At 37.4% G+C, this 16,144-nt stretch overlaps 2 protein-coding genes across 2 annotated transcripts in view; one reads left to right on the plus strand and one right to left on the minus strand.

The window, feature by feature from the left end:
• The first annotated feature begins 495 nt into the window (after positions 1-495).
• On the plus strand, positions 496-5,677 carry LOC116286859 (ras-related protein Rab-30). Its single transcript, XM_031693444.2, has 2 exons — positions 496-867; positions 4,232-5,677. The coding sequence occupies exons 1-2, from the start codon at positions 697-699 to the stop codon at positions 4,703-4,705; spliced, it is 645 nt and encodes a 214-aa protein (XP_031549304.1). The 5' UTR covers positions 496-696; the 3' UTR covers positions 4,706-5,677.
• A 720-nt stretch (positions 5,678-6,397) lies between these two features.
• Positions 6,398-16,144, minus strand: part of LOC116286861 (uncharacterized) — a 31,304-nt gene continuing 21,557 nt past the window's right edge. The window contains exons 14-27 of the mRNA XM_089039580.1: positions 15,523-15,858; positions 14,969-15,268; positions 14,269-14,601; positions 13,464-13,742; positions 12,876-13,148; positions 12,193-12,375; positions 11,811-11,918; positions 10,852-11,051; positions 10,617-10,739; positions 10,206-10,276; positions 10,020-10,060; positions 9,444-9,540; positions 8,588-8,696; positions 6,398-7,794 (exon numbers count right to left, since the gene is read on the minus strand). Of these exons, the coding sequence (XP_088895706.1) occupies positions 7,459-7,794; positions 8,588-8,696; positions 9,444-9,540; positions 10,020-10,060; positions 10,206-10,276; positions 10,617-10,739; positions 10,852-11,051; positions 11,811-11,918; positions 12,193-12,375; positions 12,876-13,148; positions 13,464-13,742; positions 14,269-14,601; positions 14,969-15,268; positions 15,523-15,858 (2,789 nt within the window). The 3' untranslated portion in view covers positions 6,398-7,458. The remainder of the gene's footprint in view (positions 7,795-8,587; positions 8,697-9,443; positions 9,541-10,019; positions 10,061-10,205; positions 10,277-10,616; positions 10,740-10,851; positions 11,052-11,810; positions 11,919-12,192; positions 12,376-12,875; positions 13,149-13,463; positions 13,743-14,268; positions 14,602-14,968; positions 15,269-15,522; positions 15,859-16,144) is intronic.

A 16,144-nucleotide genomic window follows, 5' to 3' on the forward strand; every position in this document is an offset into this window, starting at 1 on the left:
TTACGGCCAAAATATGAGCCAGTTTACCAGCATTTAATAGTAAAATCTTGTCATAACCATTTTTTATCCGATGTTAACAGCTTTTATAAATGAAGTGTGGAATAATTTGGAATTTTTTCCAAGTTCTTTATAGGATATATTACACACTACGTCATTGATTGATGCTGACACGGAATAGCGTCAAGCGCTAAACAACGACGTGTCTGAGGAGAATTTTAGCTTCAGTCATAATAATTCTCTATTATCAGACGTGCAAAACAACGATACGTAAATATAGTTTACACTAATTTAGCAACTTTTGTATTTTTCCACCGGCAGCATTTCCTACCGAAATAGCAGTCTTCAGTAAACTACCACATGATTAATTAATACACACGGAAGTGAAGGGATCAGCCAATCACGTTGGACTAAAACCACCATAAAAGGTCATAACAGGAAATGGGATTCCCTGGATGACGTGACGTCATTTCCTAATGTCAAACTCAGCTAGATCGTTCTCGTTGTCATAATAGTAATATTCTATATTTAACGAGGGTTTCCCATTTTCCAGGGAAGGTTGTTAACGAACTACGCTGAGGCACATCTCAGTTTAAGATTGAAAGTGTCTAAGACGACAGCAATAGAGACTTGGTTAAAAGATCGTCGGCCATTTGCAGTGGTTTTAGTACGTCAAATCAATCAAACGTGTGCGCTGTTATGGAGGACTATAGTTATCTCTTCAAGATTATCCTTGTTGGTGATGCAAATGTCGGTAAAACCTGCCTCGTTCGACAGTTTACAAAGGGATATTTTCCCCCAAACCAAGGTCCTACGATCGGTGTTGATTTTACAATAAAAACAGTCGAAGTTGATAACGAAAAAGTAAAGGTAAGAGACTAAAAAATATACATTTTTTTAAATTGTTTTTCTATTGAATTTTTGAGAACGTGCATTGCAGAAGCGTTCCTATCTTGTTGTTCTTCCGGCGGTCCATAATGATCACAGCTCGTTCATCAACTACTCGTTGTTAGGATAATTAAATGAGCTGTTTGAATCGAATGTTTTTATTTCGAATAAAGTCCAGAAAGAAGACGTGCATTATCCCTGTATAGAGCGTGGTTTGCGCGTGGATTTCTTCTTTTGTTCGTAACATTGTAAACATGTGTCAAAAATTCATGATTGCACCATGAATAATGAAAGTTTTATCCTGAAATAAGAATTAAAAAATCCTCTAAACTAAGTCTAAGATATTTTATTCTGCTCTTAACAATATATTTTTTAATGCAAAAAATTAAAGAAACAATAAAAAACAAGGGGGAAAAGTAAGAAAGAAACAAAACACAAACTTCGATCAAAATCTTTGGAAGGTCTTGTTTTTTTGCTCACTTTCGTAAATCTATAGGTTTTATATTTCAGTTTTCGTATTAAAAATGAATATTTTACAACAGATTTCTTTTCTTTTTGCCTAATGTTGTAAACAAGATGTAAGTAAGACATGCATCAAAATCTCATTAGAAAAATAAGTCTATTGCAGAAAAAATATTCACTGAGAAAATATGAACCTTAAAATTGTACCTTAGTCTCATTCTTATACTTTTGACACCTAACAAACAGAAGATATTCTTCCGTGAGAAGTTGAATCCATCTCATTGTATTTATCTCATGTATATGGATTTTCTTTCAAAATTAAGATGACCACAGTGGGGACTCATTTATATTTACCAATATCGTAGTAATTTAGGAAGTTTAAAGAAGGAAAAAACATGTTAAATATATTAAAGCATGGAACGCAAAAAAACAGATACTTGAAAGTTTAAAATATACAGTTTGCTTGCACCATAACATTAAACAACACAATAATGTATATTTAAATGTTACAGGATATTAAAAAAATTTGGAGAAATAAAAAAGTCTATATGTTACATTGCACTTTGCCTGAAGGCGGAAAAATGCTGAATGCATTACCAAAGTGGGAAGAATATATCTTGCTAAATTCACATTTAAGTATGCCAAAAATCAAAATATTTGATACTTAGTTTTCTTTTTTTGTATTATTCTTATTTTAATTTGTAAGTTTTGAAGAATTTTTAGAAAACAATCTTACAATTTAATATGACTTCATAAACCCAGGTTTAAGAAAACCTAGGCTAATGAATTAACTATGGCAGTTCTGCTTGGAGGGATTATATTTTATTTGGTGTTGTGCCAAGATGTATATAATAAACACCTTTTGATTTGAACTTTTATTCATGCATGCTCACATAACTGACCTAGCTGCCATCACTGCTGATTATCTTATATCATGGTGTGTTGATACTAAGGTGGAGATGTTAATTAATTTTTTAGATGGAGTTATTAGTTTTCTTAAGATGTTTACTAGATGTTAGTTCCACTTCATGGGATAATTAAGGAATCTATATGTACCTTAACATCATAACATTTTGAAAAACATTCATTGTTTTTATGATTGAAATATATATTTCCAAGTCATCATACTATATTTTGACTGTATATCTAATTATCGAGTATGTTTTATTGTATTCATTATTGTCTTAGCATTTTGAATTTCCACCATTACATAGTTATGACATGCCTCGACAGGTGACTATTCATTGTATGATTATGAATATATTCAACCTTAATGAAGATTGATTTTAGTGCACGGCTTACTAGCTCATGTTTATACAATATGCACATTCTAATCCTTGCTTTACTGCTATACAAAAGATACAAAACCTTTTAATAAACAATATCTAGGAGGCTTAACAATTCCAAGATTTTCTAACCTAAGTGCAATTATTGGGTTTTTAGTGTCTCTAATGCATTTTCATTTTGTAATCTCAGTTTTGAGCTAGTCCCTTGTTGCTCAGGGTTATAAGTTCAATTTTTTTTAGCATATTCATGCATTCAAGTGAAGCCCCGGGGGATACTCCGCCAGGATTTGGGTAGGGGTGTTCCGCTGGGATTCTGAAAGGGATACCCTGTTTATGACAAAAAAACTCAAATTTGTAGACCCTGTTTATGGCAAAAGATATAATTAATTGCACTGAGTTCCTGTTTCAATTATCATGTCAGCTCGGGTATTGTTTTTTTTTTTGATGACCATAATAACCAGTTTCAGTCAATACGAAAGTAGAAACCCTGATTATGACAGGAAACTCAGGAAGAACTTGGAACTTGAGTGAAATTGCATACCTTGTTTATGACAAGAAGCTCAAAGAACTATACCCTGTTCAGCAGATCATCCCTGTATAGTCCATATATGGGAGTACCCCCCCCCCCCCCCCCCACCCGGGAAGTGAAGGTCCAGGGCCAAACATAACAGACGGTCAATGTACAATATCCAGCCAAAATTAGGACTTGTCCAGCCAAACACCTCTTAATAGACGGGTCCTATTGACCACTGACATTGACTGGTCACATGTTGATCAGACTGATGTGCCTGGTGATCATGTCTGGGCAATGGACAGCCATTACTGTTAGTCCTTGCCTTAAGCCCTTGGAATTTAGTTGACATCCCTGTTAGTCCTTGCCTTAAGCCCTTGGAATTTAGTTGACATCCCATAATCAGCCATGCATATAGAACATATAAGCTACTATTTCAAACAACAAAGGACTGACATACTGTATATATTACTTGAAATAAACTTAAATTTTTACTTTCTCTCATTTGCATAACTTTATTGGAAATACTGTACCCATTCCTCATAATATTGTTTATTTTAGGGGGTAGGCGGATGGGGGAGGAACATACAAAGGCTAGTTTATATAGAGGGTTGTACCCAGGTCACAATTTTAGTTTCCATTGAAAAACAGCAGATCCCTACCTCACTTGCAAAAATTAAAGAACAACCATAATGATAATAATAATAATAATAATAATAATAATGATATAATAATAATAATAATAAGTGAGTTACAGTAGACCATGTCAGCTCTTACAGTTATGACCATAAATTTGTTTTAATATTTAATTAAGTGTCTCTAACTTCCTCAGGGTTTAACCTATTTATGCTGTTTGCGGAAAAGGCATACTGACCAGTGATTAATTTTTAAAGAGTTCTAGTTCATTATTATTTTTTAAAAGAAAATTACAGAAAGCACAATATATATATGGAGCACCTTTGTGCTGGCAGCTGAAAATAATTAAATGACTACCCTAGAGAATAAAATTACTATTGATTTTGCATGTAAATATTTTCTATGATTATGCAATTAAGGTGATGTCAAAAAAATTTTTTACGCTTTTTAGTTGCAGATTTGGGATACTGCAGGACAAGAACGATTTCGTTCAATTACACAAAGTTATTATCACAATGCTGATGGTGTTATAATAACATACGACATCACAAATGAGAAATCTTTTGAGAGTGTACCACAATGGAGTGACGATGCTAACAGATACACCAGTAAAGAGGTATTAATGGCAATTGTGGGAAATAAAAGTGACTTGGCAAACACTAGCCGAAAAGTAAACTTTAAATGTGCTGAAGAACTGGCTCAGAAAGAGAACACTGTGGCCTTGGAAACATCGGCAAAAGAGGCCAACAATGTGGATCTTCTTTTCATGAGTCTAGCAACTCATCTTAAAAGAAATGTAAAAAGCGAAGACAGGTTTGAGGGACGAACTGAACGAGACACATCCAAAGATGGACTCATAAATGGTATTAGCCTCAGTCGACATAATATCTATCCCAGAGGACCCATATCATGTTGCAGGGTATAAAATCATATCAGAGGCATTATAATTGCACTCAAGTGCCTGGCGTTTTAATACTCTTCATATATAGTCTAGTTTTGTAGTTTTAAAATATAAATTTCACACAACAGAGGGTATTGTTATAATATGTCATTTATTATAGTCATGAACGCATACACATATATATGTATACATACTGACAGTTTTCTACTGCTACAGATTGCATTAAAAGGAGTTACTCCTAAAAGAGTAATAATTTCATTGAGAAAAAGTTCTGTATCCTTTGGCATAGTGTGTATATGTGATTTCTATTCTTCGCCAGTTCCTCTATCAATGCTACATGGTTATAATGATGTTTGTGATGAAGTATCTCAGTCATTACATGTCAATCATTTGGCAAAGTGTTAATTTTTCCCTAATTTTAGACACGTTTTTATTTATCATATGAAGATCTTAAAATTTTTAATTTAGGTTACGCTTGAATACAAAAAATAGATATTTATTTGATTAATCTATATTTTTGTTTTATTTTAATTTTATTTCAATTAAAATTATATACAATAGATGGTAAGCTTACTTTAAATTATTTAACTTGTGCAGTTTTTGTTTCGTTTAATAAAATCAATCAAAGAAAGAGAAAGATTTATATATACAAGTTTAATTATGAAGATTTGAGGAAAATAGAAAATGAAAAGCAGAGAGGTTATGTATTTAGTACAGTATCTCCAAGTATGTTTGATAGTTTGAATTTAAGCTTATCGAGATTTTTTACTCCTTAAAGTGAAATGTGACATATTTTTAGAGCATATTCAGATCTTTAATGACACAAAATAACTTTAAATTCAAAGAGCATTGTTATTGCTCAAATTGTACATAAGTATTTACTACAGTAACTGTTAATATTCCAACAATCTTATTATTAAAAATCTAAGCTTAAAGTGTTAAGGTTGTAGAAAAGGAATCGATGAGGTGATATTAATAAAGGAATGATTTGAAAAAGGGATTCTTCAATATTTTGATTGTAAAGTTGTAATAATATTAATACTTACAGTTTCTTTAGTGAGGTTTTTGGGCAAGTCAACCTGTAAAACTGGTCAAGTTGATCTTAATCTCTTTATCTCATGATCTTTCCAGCTTTGTCCGTCTTCGTCTTCATGAGCTCATTCATTTTCATGCATCGACTCTTAAAAAGGCAAGGCAAAAAATCCAGGCGCCCGGAATTATGACTCCAGTACTTTAGCTAATTTTAGAGATCAGCATTCAATAAATGGATCTGCGCATAGTTCTTGGTGTAGATCAACTGAATTGAAGCGCAGGCTCTGGGCTACACATTACTACCACCACCGGGGTCGGGACATAATTTTGTTCAATCAAGATAAGAAACCCCTGAAAAATTATCGCACGATCTCGAGTACAATTCGGAATTTATAGATACTCGTGATGTTTTGAAAGTTTTCAAAACTGGACGAGTCTTTAGACGAGTCCAATTTGAGATCTTTCAAAACATCACGAGTATCTGTATATTCCGAATTGTACGAGATTGTGCAATCAGAATCGAGTAATTTTGTTGAGTGTACTCAAAAGGTGAATAAAAAGGCATGAATTTTACTTTAATCATACGGGATTGAATATATTTAAAAAAAGGATTTCCGCAATCCCAGCCCACTATGAAAAATATGTTAGACTCTATACAAGCAATGCCCCTCACTGAGTACATAATTGTTTTTCAGTATAAGTTTATTATCACATGAACGACCCTATAAACATGTTAATTGGATATTATATTCTTTGTGAAACTATCTACTATATAACCATGTTCTTTTAGTCGTTGCATTTATCTTACATGTGTAGTTTATCGCATGCAGCTAAATTAAAAGATATTTAACGTATATTTTCAAGGCAAATGCGAGAAAATGGTCACGATGTGAACGAAATATCTGCATAAAATGGAATAACTTGAAAGCCTCTCCGGCATTCGCTTATGTCGAGCTCCGATAAGCGATACAATCTTTGGACCAATTTGAACATTAGGTTTAAACCTAATTAGGACGTCTGGATTTTTGGGTATTATCAATCGAAGCTCATACGAACTCAGCGGGCCGTTGGAAATTTGATTGACAGAAACTAAGACACCATATATCTTGAGCAAGAGATTACGAAGCAACTTACTTCATATTCTCTTGATCTGGAGCTATAGCTAGTGGTCTGGGTCCCGTAAAGTTGTACACAAAATGTGTTTATTTGAGCGGAAAATAGCGTGAAAATAGCGGGTTTTTTTTCTTTAAAAAAATTAACCTCTCGTCATCAAATAGCTGAGTTGCAACTGGTATTTACTGTAAATCAGTCGCGACTGGTATATTGACTGCTATTTCAATGGGGGGGAAACGACACTTTTGAGAAAATTTTTAGGGCAAACATTTATATTGACTAACTAAAAGACCAGCGCGCTAGCTAGCGGTTCTAACTCGAGAATATCTTCATTAGATTGTTTTGTACATATTGTGACTACTGAGACAGAACCGGTGGAGCTTCCATGAATGATGAGTTCATATTTTGTCAGTGTTGATATTTCGTTTTTTGAAATAAACAAATGAACTGTTTCGTGTTGCTTCAGTTTGAATATGGCATATATTTTGTTTCGTGTGTTTTATAGTTTTGCAAGCCGTTGAAACTTTTCAAACGATAGCATTCAATGTCCTTTCGGGCCTTCGATGAAATCGCAATTAACCCCCAGGTGGAAGGGCCAGTTCTTCTTGTACAGTAAGTAGCGTTCAACCACATCACAAGATCGTTGTTCTTGACGTCTCAGTATCATTTAGTACATTCACATACCGAGGATTCTTCAGAGCCATTTCATATTCACCCGGCATTTTGATTTTAGATTTTCTCTCTCCCTCACTCGAGCCCTTAATCATAGAATTACTTTCTTTCGACAAATCATGATCAGGTATTTCCGAATAGTCATGAGGATCGTCGATGTCTACGTAAGGCTTTTCGTCGTCCTCTTTTTGAGGCGCTTTGGACGGTACAACATCCGAAGGCAGTAGATAACCATCCTCCTCCTTGTTGAGATTCTCATCTTCGACATTATCTAGCTCGAGGTATGCCTCTCGTCCCTGGAAGATGAAAATGTCACCATTATACAATGAATGATGCGATGAAAATCAAAACAAAACGACTTTTTTGGGGGGGGCTCGAGAAAATTTGCTAAATAACACGAAAACAGGAAGATTAACAGCGAAAATAGTACAAAACGTTAACGTTTGTTATAACGGACATGCCTTGGTTTTTCTATATTTTCTTACGGGTGAGGACACACGATGCATTCAAGCTACGAAGTTGCATCATGCGTCCTTCTCGGCGACCGCTGTGCGCAACGATGAAAGCAACGATGCAGAGGTAGAATTGACATATACTTATAAAACGTTGTGCGCCTGCGCGTTACCACAACCTACAGAGGTTGCGCGCAACGTTATAGCAAAGTAGAATCGAGATCTACTTCTGTAACGGTGCGTGCAACAAGTTTCATAGCGCATTTTATCACAACCTACAGAGGATGCGCACAAAACGTTTTCATCGTGTCAACGTGACCTGCAATGTTGCTGCCAATGACGTGATATTCTCATTCTCAGCCAATCAAATCCGACTTTTTTACGTACCATTTGCTCGAATTCTGCAGTGCGCGAATAGCTTTCCTTCGCATCAACGTTGCAGGTCCTGTTCGCACGATAAAACGAATTGGCGCGCAATTGCAACAGTTTAACAGCGTCGCCTTTATGGTCGTTTAGCTCGCTTCTGTTCAGTTGGAAACAACATTGAATGTGTGAATTGTAATTTAAATTCAATTGTAATACGAGTTTTACAAAAAATACAAGCTTGTTTTTCACAAGATGAGTGTTATTAACCTACCATAGCGGGTATGTTAATCTCGATAATCTTGTCGAGTTTCAAGACAATTTCTTTAAACGTTGGTCTGTCGTCCGGATCGTGCATCCAGCATTCGTTCATCAAGGCATAACTGCAACACATAACATCAATATAGAAAGTGAACATCTATTTACAAAACGCAGTCGCATTCCATGTATTTTTGAGTAAAATCCAAGTAAATAATAAAGGGGAAGCTGTAGTTTAAAACGCTTTGCAGAGACAAGTTTGTGCTCAGCACCGTTAAGGCATTGCTCTTTTGAGGAAGTGATGGAAAATCAGTTATTTATTCATATCTTTGACAGTTTACTATGAATCTTTCCCAAATTTGGCTCGTAGTAGTAATTCCTCAAGGCAAGCAATTACCGCATATCTGTTACCATGGAAACCAGGACACGTGACCACAAGGCCGCCATCTTGGATTTTTTTAAAAAATCGTTTGTAATCGTATTGAAACTACTTCAAAAGTCCTGAAAATCCATATTCCTTTTGATATTTGCAATACCTATATGGATCCTTCTTTTCACAAAAGACATTAACTTGCCAAGTTTGGGGAAGATTCGTAGAAAACTGGCTATGATATAGCTAATCAGTTTTTCATCTGAGAGCCATGCCTTAATGATGCTGAGTGGCAGGAACAACACAATCGTTTCACGTAAGAAAGAATCCAATTCCCAAGAGTAATGGGATTTTATATTTCTGCCATCTAACCACAGGCAGCCCAAGCTGTATTATGGGATGGGCACGTGATAGTGCAAAACCTCTATATGATCCACAGGTTATCTTTCACAGGACCATGCCTGTACTTATGAAAATGGATGTATGGGAAGGAAAGTCTTACATCTCGTCTGGACAGTTGACTGGTTTTGCCATGCGTTTTCCCTCCACAAGAAACTCATAGACTTCAGTTGGATGAAGGTCAGGATAAGGACTGCCGCCTGGACAATTGGAAAATATTAAGAGATTAAAAACAAGAGAATTGACTGGCTGTCGACCTCTCAGCAGGGCCAGTTTTTAAACTAAGCTATTACCGTTAGGTTACAACCATACAGGACCATACAGCTATTTAAAGGTTGGTAAAGGTTTTGTCTTATTTCTTTTATCTCGTTTTTTGATATATCTATATGCCAAGCCCGAAATGCACTATGGACGATGAGAATACAATGAGAGAAACGTCACGACAATAGCGTCACAACGTTGCACTGTCTGCACGTATTCTAAGGAATTCTTTCTTTTGTTCTGATGTTATTCACAATGGTATGCAAAATGCAATATGCAACCAAAACTTTCATTGACCTTTTTTGAAACCCTGCCCATAGGGAGATTATAATCAGCCCATGAAAATTCGAATAAGATTACAAAAACAACGCTTCAAAACCAAGAATATTTTCAAAAGTGCAAAACCGAATTAGCTTACCAAGCGTAAAAATCTCCCAAAGAATAACTCCAAACGACCAACTAGAAGATAAAAATGAATGGGTTATAAAAATTGATAATGATATGGAAGTCAGTTCCATTTACTCATGCAATATCGCGTATAATGATAACAGAGGATGGTGGCGCACAACCAGCGCTATAAGATATAATATCTTTGGATACTCACACGTCGCTTTTTTGGGAATAAACTTTGTCTATGAGAGACTCTAGGGCCATCCATTTTATTGGCACTAAACCCTGTAAAAATTTTAAAACATGAATCAGCATCATGACTGTGAGTTCTACTAAGTACCGTGGATAAAGATAACAAGATTATTGATGGGTTGCAAGCATTCCCAAAAGAGTCAAAAGACAAAAACATGGCGGCCATTGTGGTGCCGTTAACAATGGATGCTAAGGAGTAATCTTTTGTTAAATGGCACCAACATGGCCGCGATGACGTAACGTGCAATCGAAGAATAAAGGAAGTGTGCCGGAGAGAATATGCTTTGGAGGATGCAACCAAACAAGATCACTTTGATACCAAAGTTTTTTTAAGTACATGCATATTCATTCATATTACAAAGTTATTCCTTACCGGAGTTTGTTTGACGTATTCTTCATTCTTGTACACATCTCTAGCCAAACCAAAGTCTGCCACCTTCATGACGTAGTTCTCTCCTACCAGGACATTCCTGGCTGCCAGATCACGATGAATACACTAAAAACAGAAGACAAGACATCAACATCATCTTTCTGAAGTATACAGGAAGTAACTGGTCCATATCCTAGCATCGCATGGAACTGTGGGGTTGAAAATATATATTACTTACCCGTCTTGATGTTAAGAAGTCCATTCCTCTCGCGACCTGATAAGCCGTACTCACTAGCTCAGTCAAAGAGAACTGGGTTTTTGGATCATCTGTGGGGGGTTCCCAGATGGGCTCGTGAAAATCACGCTTTTCTTTCAAGTAATGTAACAGGTCACCATGGGGACAGTACTCCATGATAACCCACAGGTCCTGCTTAGGGCCTACAGGAGACGATGAATGGTAATGATGTTACATAAAGAAATAAAGGAGGCACAAGGTAGGAAGCAAGCAAGCAAGGGAGCAAGCAAGCAAAGACCCAAGAAAGAAAGCAAGCAAGAAAGGAAGGGTGACAGAAAGGAAGGAAACAAGCAAGCAGCAAGCAAGCATAAAACCAAGAAAGGAAACAAGGAAGCAAGGAAGCAAGGAAGCAAGGAAGCAAGGAAGCAAGGAAGCAAGGAAGCAAGGAAGCAAGGAAGCAAGGAAGCAAGGAAGCAAGGAAGCAAGGAAGCAAGGAAGCAAGGAAGCAAGGAAGCAATCAAGCAATCAAGCAAGGAAGCAAGGAAGCAAGGAAGCAAGGAAGCAAGGAAGCAAGGAAGCAAGGAAGCAAGGAAGCAAGGAAGCAAGGAAGCAAGGAAGCAAGGAAGCAATCAAGCAAGGAAGCAAGGAAGCAAGGAAGCAAGGAAGCAAGGAAGCAAGGAAGCAAGGAAGCAAGGAAGCAAGCAAGGAAGCAATCAAGCAAGGAAGCAAGGAAGCAAGGAAGCAAGGAAGCAAGGAAGCAAGGAAGCAAGGAAGCAAGGAAGCAAGGAAGCAAGGAAGCAAGGAAGCAAGGAAGCAAGGAAGCAATCAAGCAAGGAAGCAAGGAAGCAATCAAGCAATCAAGCAAGGAAAGAAACGCAAGGAAAAGGGAAGAAAGGAGGTAAGACTTTGTATTTCATTTTAATATTCATCAAAATACAGCATTCCTAAAGCAAAATATTTACCTTTGGTACAAGCTCCCAGTAAGTTAACAATGTTTTTATGAGCTCCCACATGGATGAGAATCTTCAACTCAGACAACAGGTCGTTGTGGTCTGATTCTGATGCAGTTTCTGAAAACAATTACTTTTCTAATCAGCAAACGTGATTAAAACAATCATTCCAGATGATAAAACTACAAATGATCTCCTAAAAGAACTTCAAAGAAAACCATTCTATATAGATCTATATCCTATGATCTTTGGGATCAATAAAATTTGAAGGTTTTTATCTAAGGAAACGGGCCGGTAACTCACAGTACGAATTGGGATTGAAAATATATATAAGTATGTACTACTCTAAACTCCGAAAGCATACAAAATAACCCATAAAAGGTCAGTGTTCTACCTTTGAGAGTTTTGACTGCTATTTTGAGGTTTCCTTTCAAGGAGATAGCCGATCCTCTTCGGTAATCTTTTCGTTTCGCCAGTCTGTATCTACTATTAACAGAAGACCTGTCATCCATGACTAAACCGCCCTCTGTCTCACAGAGAAAGACCTTACCAAACGTCCCAGAACCAAGCACATCACCTGAAATATCAAAGGATCTAGTTAGATTTAGCGTGTGTGTAAGTGCATTGGCATATAATACTTCCGTGCGCAATAGGAGATATTTAGAGTTACACTCTATTGCCTTCATATAATTTCTATATATGTTATTGTATTTGACCCAAATGCCTCGACGATTGTTTAAAGGTGTTAAAACCGTAACTCTAATATCTGCTATTCCGGGTTTCAATCAGCTGATAAGTAAAGCGCCATTGAGCTTCTGGAAATGGCGCTATATAAATGTTAATTATTATTATTATTATTTTATTATTATTATTATTATTATTATTATTATTATTATTATTATTATTAAGTCTTCGAATCTCATTATCTGCTCCAAATGTTGTCAGCCAGAAAGAATTTTATTGAAAACTTGCGATTCAGCTGATGAACATTCCGCACGAGCACGTCAAGTGATGTCAAATGAAACCCATCAATGCAAATATAAACAAAGTTACCATCAAAGCCGCATAGGAACTTACGAAAAACAATATTTTCTCTTGGGTACTCCCAGACAGGATCATACGGTAGCTTGTGCACTTGCTCAATCAGGGGAGACCTAGGGTCTAGGCTTTTGATGAGGTCAGGAAGAGGAGGAGTGGTACAGAGGTAAAATCCACCGTACATGCGCTTCCGTCGGTACAAGATCAAAGCAAACACGATAAGGAATAGGATCAAGGCTATACTGACGATGATTACAGCTATGAGCTGGTCTTTGGATTGTTTTTGAACCTGTGATAACACGCTGGGATTTTCTGTAGAGGGAATTCACACAAAAAAAGCTAGCGTTATGTACTGTAATTTACTCCTTAATGAAGGAAGGAATGGATGCATGGATGGATAGATGATTGGATGCATGGATGCATGAATGCATGAATGCATGAATGCATGGATGCATGGATGGATGCATGGATGGATTCGTTCATACATAGATGCATGGATGGATGGATGGATGCGTGTATACATGGATGCATGGATGCATGGATGCATGGATGCATGGATGCATGGATGCATGGATGCATGGATGCATGGATGGAAGTCGTAGATCATACATGGTTCAGCTGACTTACCCACTGACACAGACGCAGAAGAGTTCCCATAAGTATTATTCGCACGGCACGTATAGACACCATAGTGTGATTCATCCATGGACATCACTATTACTTTACCACCATCTACCGATTGGACGTTCTCAGCAGCAACAGGGTATTCTCTTTCATCGTCAGCTTTTTTGAGCCAATAGACCGTAGGCTCTGGGTTGCCTGAAGCGATACACGTGACCTCGAGACTCTCCCCAATCTCCCTCAACAAGACCGATGCATCCGAGGTTATGATAACTGTTGGAGCCTCTGTTATAAATACAAGAAAGGATTTGTGTTTCGTTATGGTTTATAACCTATAGTATTGATCGGCTAAGATTTATTAAGACAATGTCATTGATGTATATGCTTAAAGGAGGCAAACATTTTCTATCGAGAACACTTTACTTACAACTTTACCACACAAAAAAAAACATTCCTGCCTCAAAAACTAAAACCTGCATTTTTCACACCGTTAGCAACCAAAGAGCTCCTCCACGCACACATATCCAAACGGGTCGGTGTCCACTTGTAGAACGAAGCTTGGGAATGGACAAAATAACAAAAACAAAGAAAGCATGGATTATGGTGAACAATGTGTATTGTTCTACATGTGAGCTGCGTTCTTTGTTTTATCTCACTATTCATTGTTTGTTCATCCACTCCCAGGCTTCGTTCTGCCCGTTATGGATTGCCCATCCAAACCTCTTTAGTAACAGTTACCCTTTTCCAATAAAAGGACTGTTTTTCTTTTTTAAGTGAATGGGCTAGAGAAGCAAGGTCCACCTTCACCTACCATGTACATTCAAGTATTTCCTTATCTGGGTGTGATTTCTCTTGTTCTCAGCCTTACACTTATACCAACCAGTATTCCGCTCGTGTTTAGGATCACAGATCACCAGATGTTCAGAATAAGGAGGTTTTTGATCATCAAGATGGTAAAACCCATTCGTAAATGACGCGCAATCTCCATCAGGCCCAAGAGGTTTGAGCTTGAGAGGGATATCGTTCCTGTACCACGTGATCTTTGGTTTGGGGTATCCAGCAACCACGCGACACTGCAAGTCGACCTGTCCAATGGTGCTCATAACAGTCTGGTTTGTTAGAGACACTTTTGGAGATACGAATTCTGTGGAATGGATTGAAGTAGTTTAGTATGATCTCGTGAATATGCCCAGTTAAATATATAGGTTGGTATGGTTTCCCAGGTTTCTCAATGCTATCTCACACATGCAGCACAAGAGGACACGTAGAGCTTTATTTTCAAGGGTAATTCGAGTACCAAGCTGCGCAAAAGTTTCCATAATTTTAACATTCAAAATTAAAATAATCGGCAATATAGATCGCATTAAAGAGTGCGAGCATTTGTTAAGCTGGTGTTTGCCTTGACTGCGATAGTCCTATTTCAATGATAAAAAAGTATGCGTGCTTATCAAGTTATATGTTGTCAGCTAACAACCACAAATACCGTGAAGTATTGAGCAATAAAACCCCACCTCTTATTGTGATGTCAACTGAAGCTGCACTGGTGCTGTTTTCGGTGTAGCCCAAACACTGGTACACCCCTGCGTCATCCATGGTAACGCTGTCAATCAAAATTGTCATCAGAATATCGTGGTCTTCTGCTCGAGTGTCAGTCGTTGTTCTGTTTCGTGGTAGTGGTTTGCCATCTTTTCTTACCCAATCAACACCTTGAAAGTCGAATCTGCTCGCTTTGCAGACTAGCTTTAGCTGCTCTTCTTGATCGAACACGACTCCTTTAGGTTTGGAGATGACAGGACGGACTGTTTCTTCCCCTATGAAGAAGCAACCAATAATTTTGTCAGTCCACGATGTATGTACCCAAGCTAGACCACAATGCACTATGATTGGTATCTCAGAAAAGGTCCATGATGCATTGTGGTCTATTTTGCGTACAAACAACGCCATGCATATAGTGATGATAAAATAAGATGTCTGTACCCAAGCTGGGCCACAATGTACCATGTTCACTATCCCAGATAAGGTTCATTCCACGTGACATGAAAACACCCCTGATATTTTTACTTACATGTCCTGATGACAGAAAATATTTGTTTATCGGCACCAACTGCATTCGATGCCTCGACTTTGTAGAAAAAGTTTCGTTTGCTCGGTGGTAGAGAGATAGCACTTCTCGTGCCTGCCACCCCAGGAGGGGGAGAGGCTTCCAGGTAACTCGGTATCCATCGTCTAGGACGTGGCTTACACTGCTGGTTTGATTGACGGCAGTGATCAGCTGACTGGATGAACCATTTGTATTGAGGTGGTGGGTTACCGCTGACCACATCGATCACGAGGGTTCTGTAGTCGTTGTACTGAGTGTAGTATGAGGCGATTTCGCCCTGTTTGGCCAATTTTGGTGATTCTGGAAAAGTCATAGTTGATGTAGATTATAATAACGACGTTAAATGTCCTATTACTCTAGTATTGACTAATAGATTATGGTCAATAGCTGGGATAACAGGTCGACAAAGAAGACAGGCACGAACCTCTGGACCTGCCATTGGGATTTCATAAGTTGAAAATTGCAAGCGTTATTACTACAGGACGTCTGTCAAACAGATATGTAAAATTTTAACAAAAAGGAGATTCTAACAAAAACCTGGATTTGCCCTTGGGCAGGAAAGGTTGGAACACTAAACATAATCTCA

This window comes from Actinia tenebrosa, unplaced genomic scaffold (genome assembly GCF_029948245.1).
Source record: "Actinia tenebrosa isolate PJP-AT-01 unplaced genomic scaffold, QUT_ActTen_1.0 PGA_scaffold6__47_contigs__length_16458017, whole genome shotgun sequence".
Taxonomy (NCBI): domain Eukaryota; kingdom Metazoa; phylum Cnidaria; class Anthozoa; order Actiniaria; family Actiniidae; genus Actinia; species Actinia tenebrosa.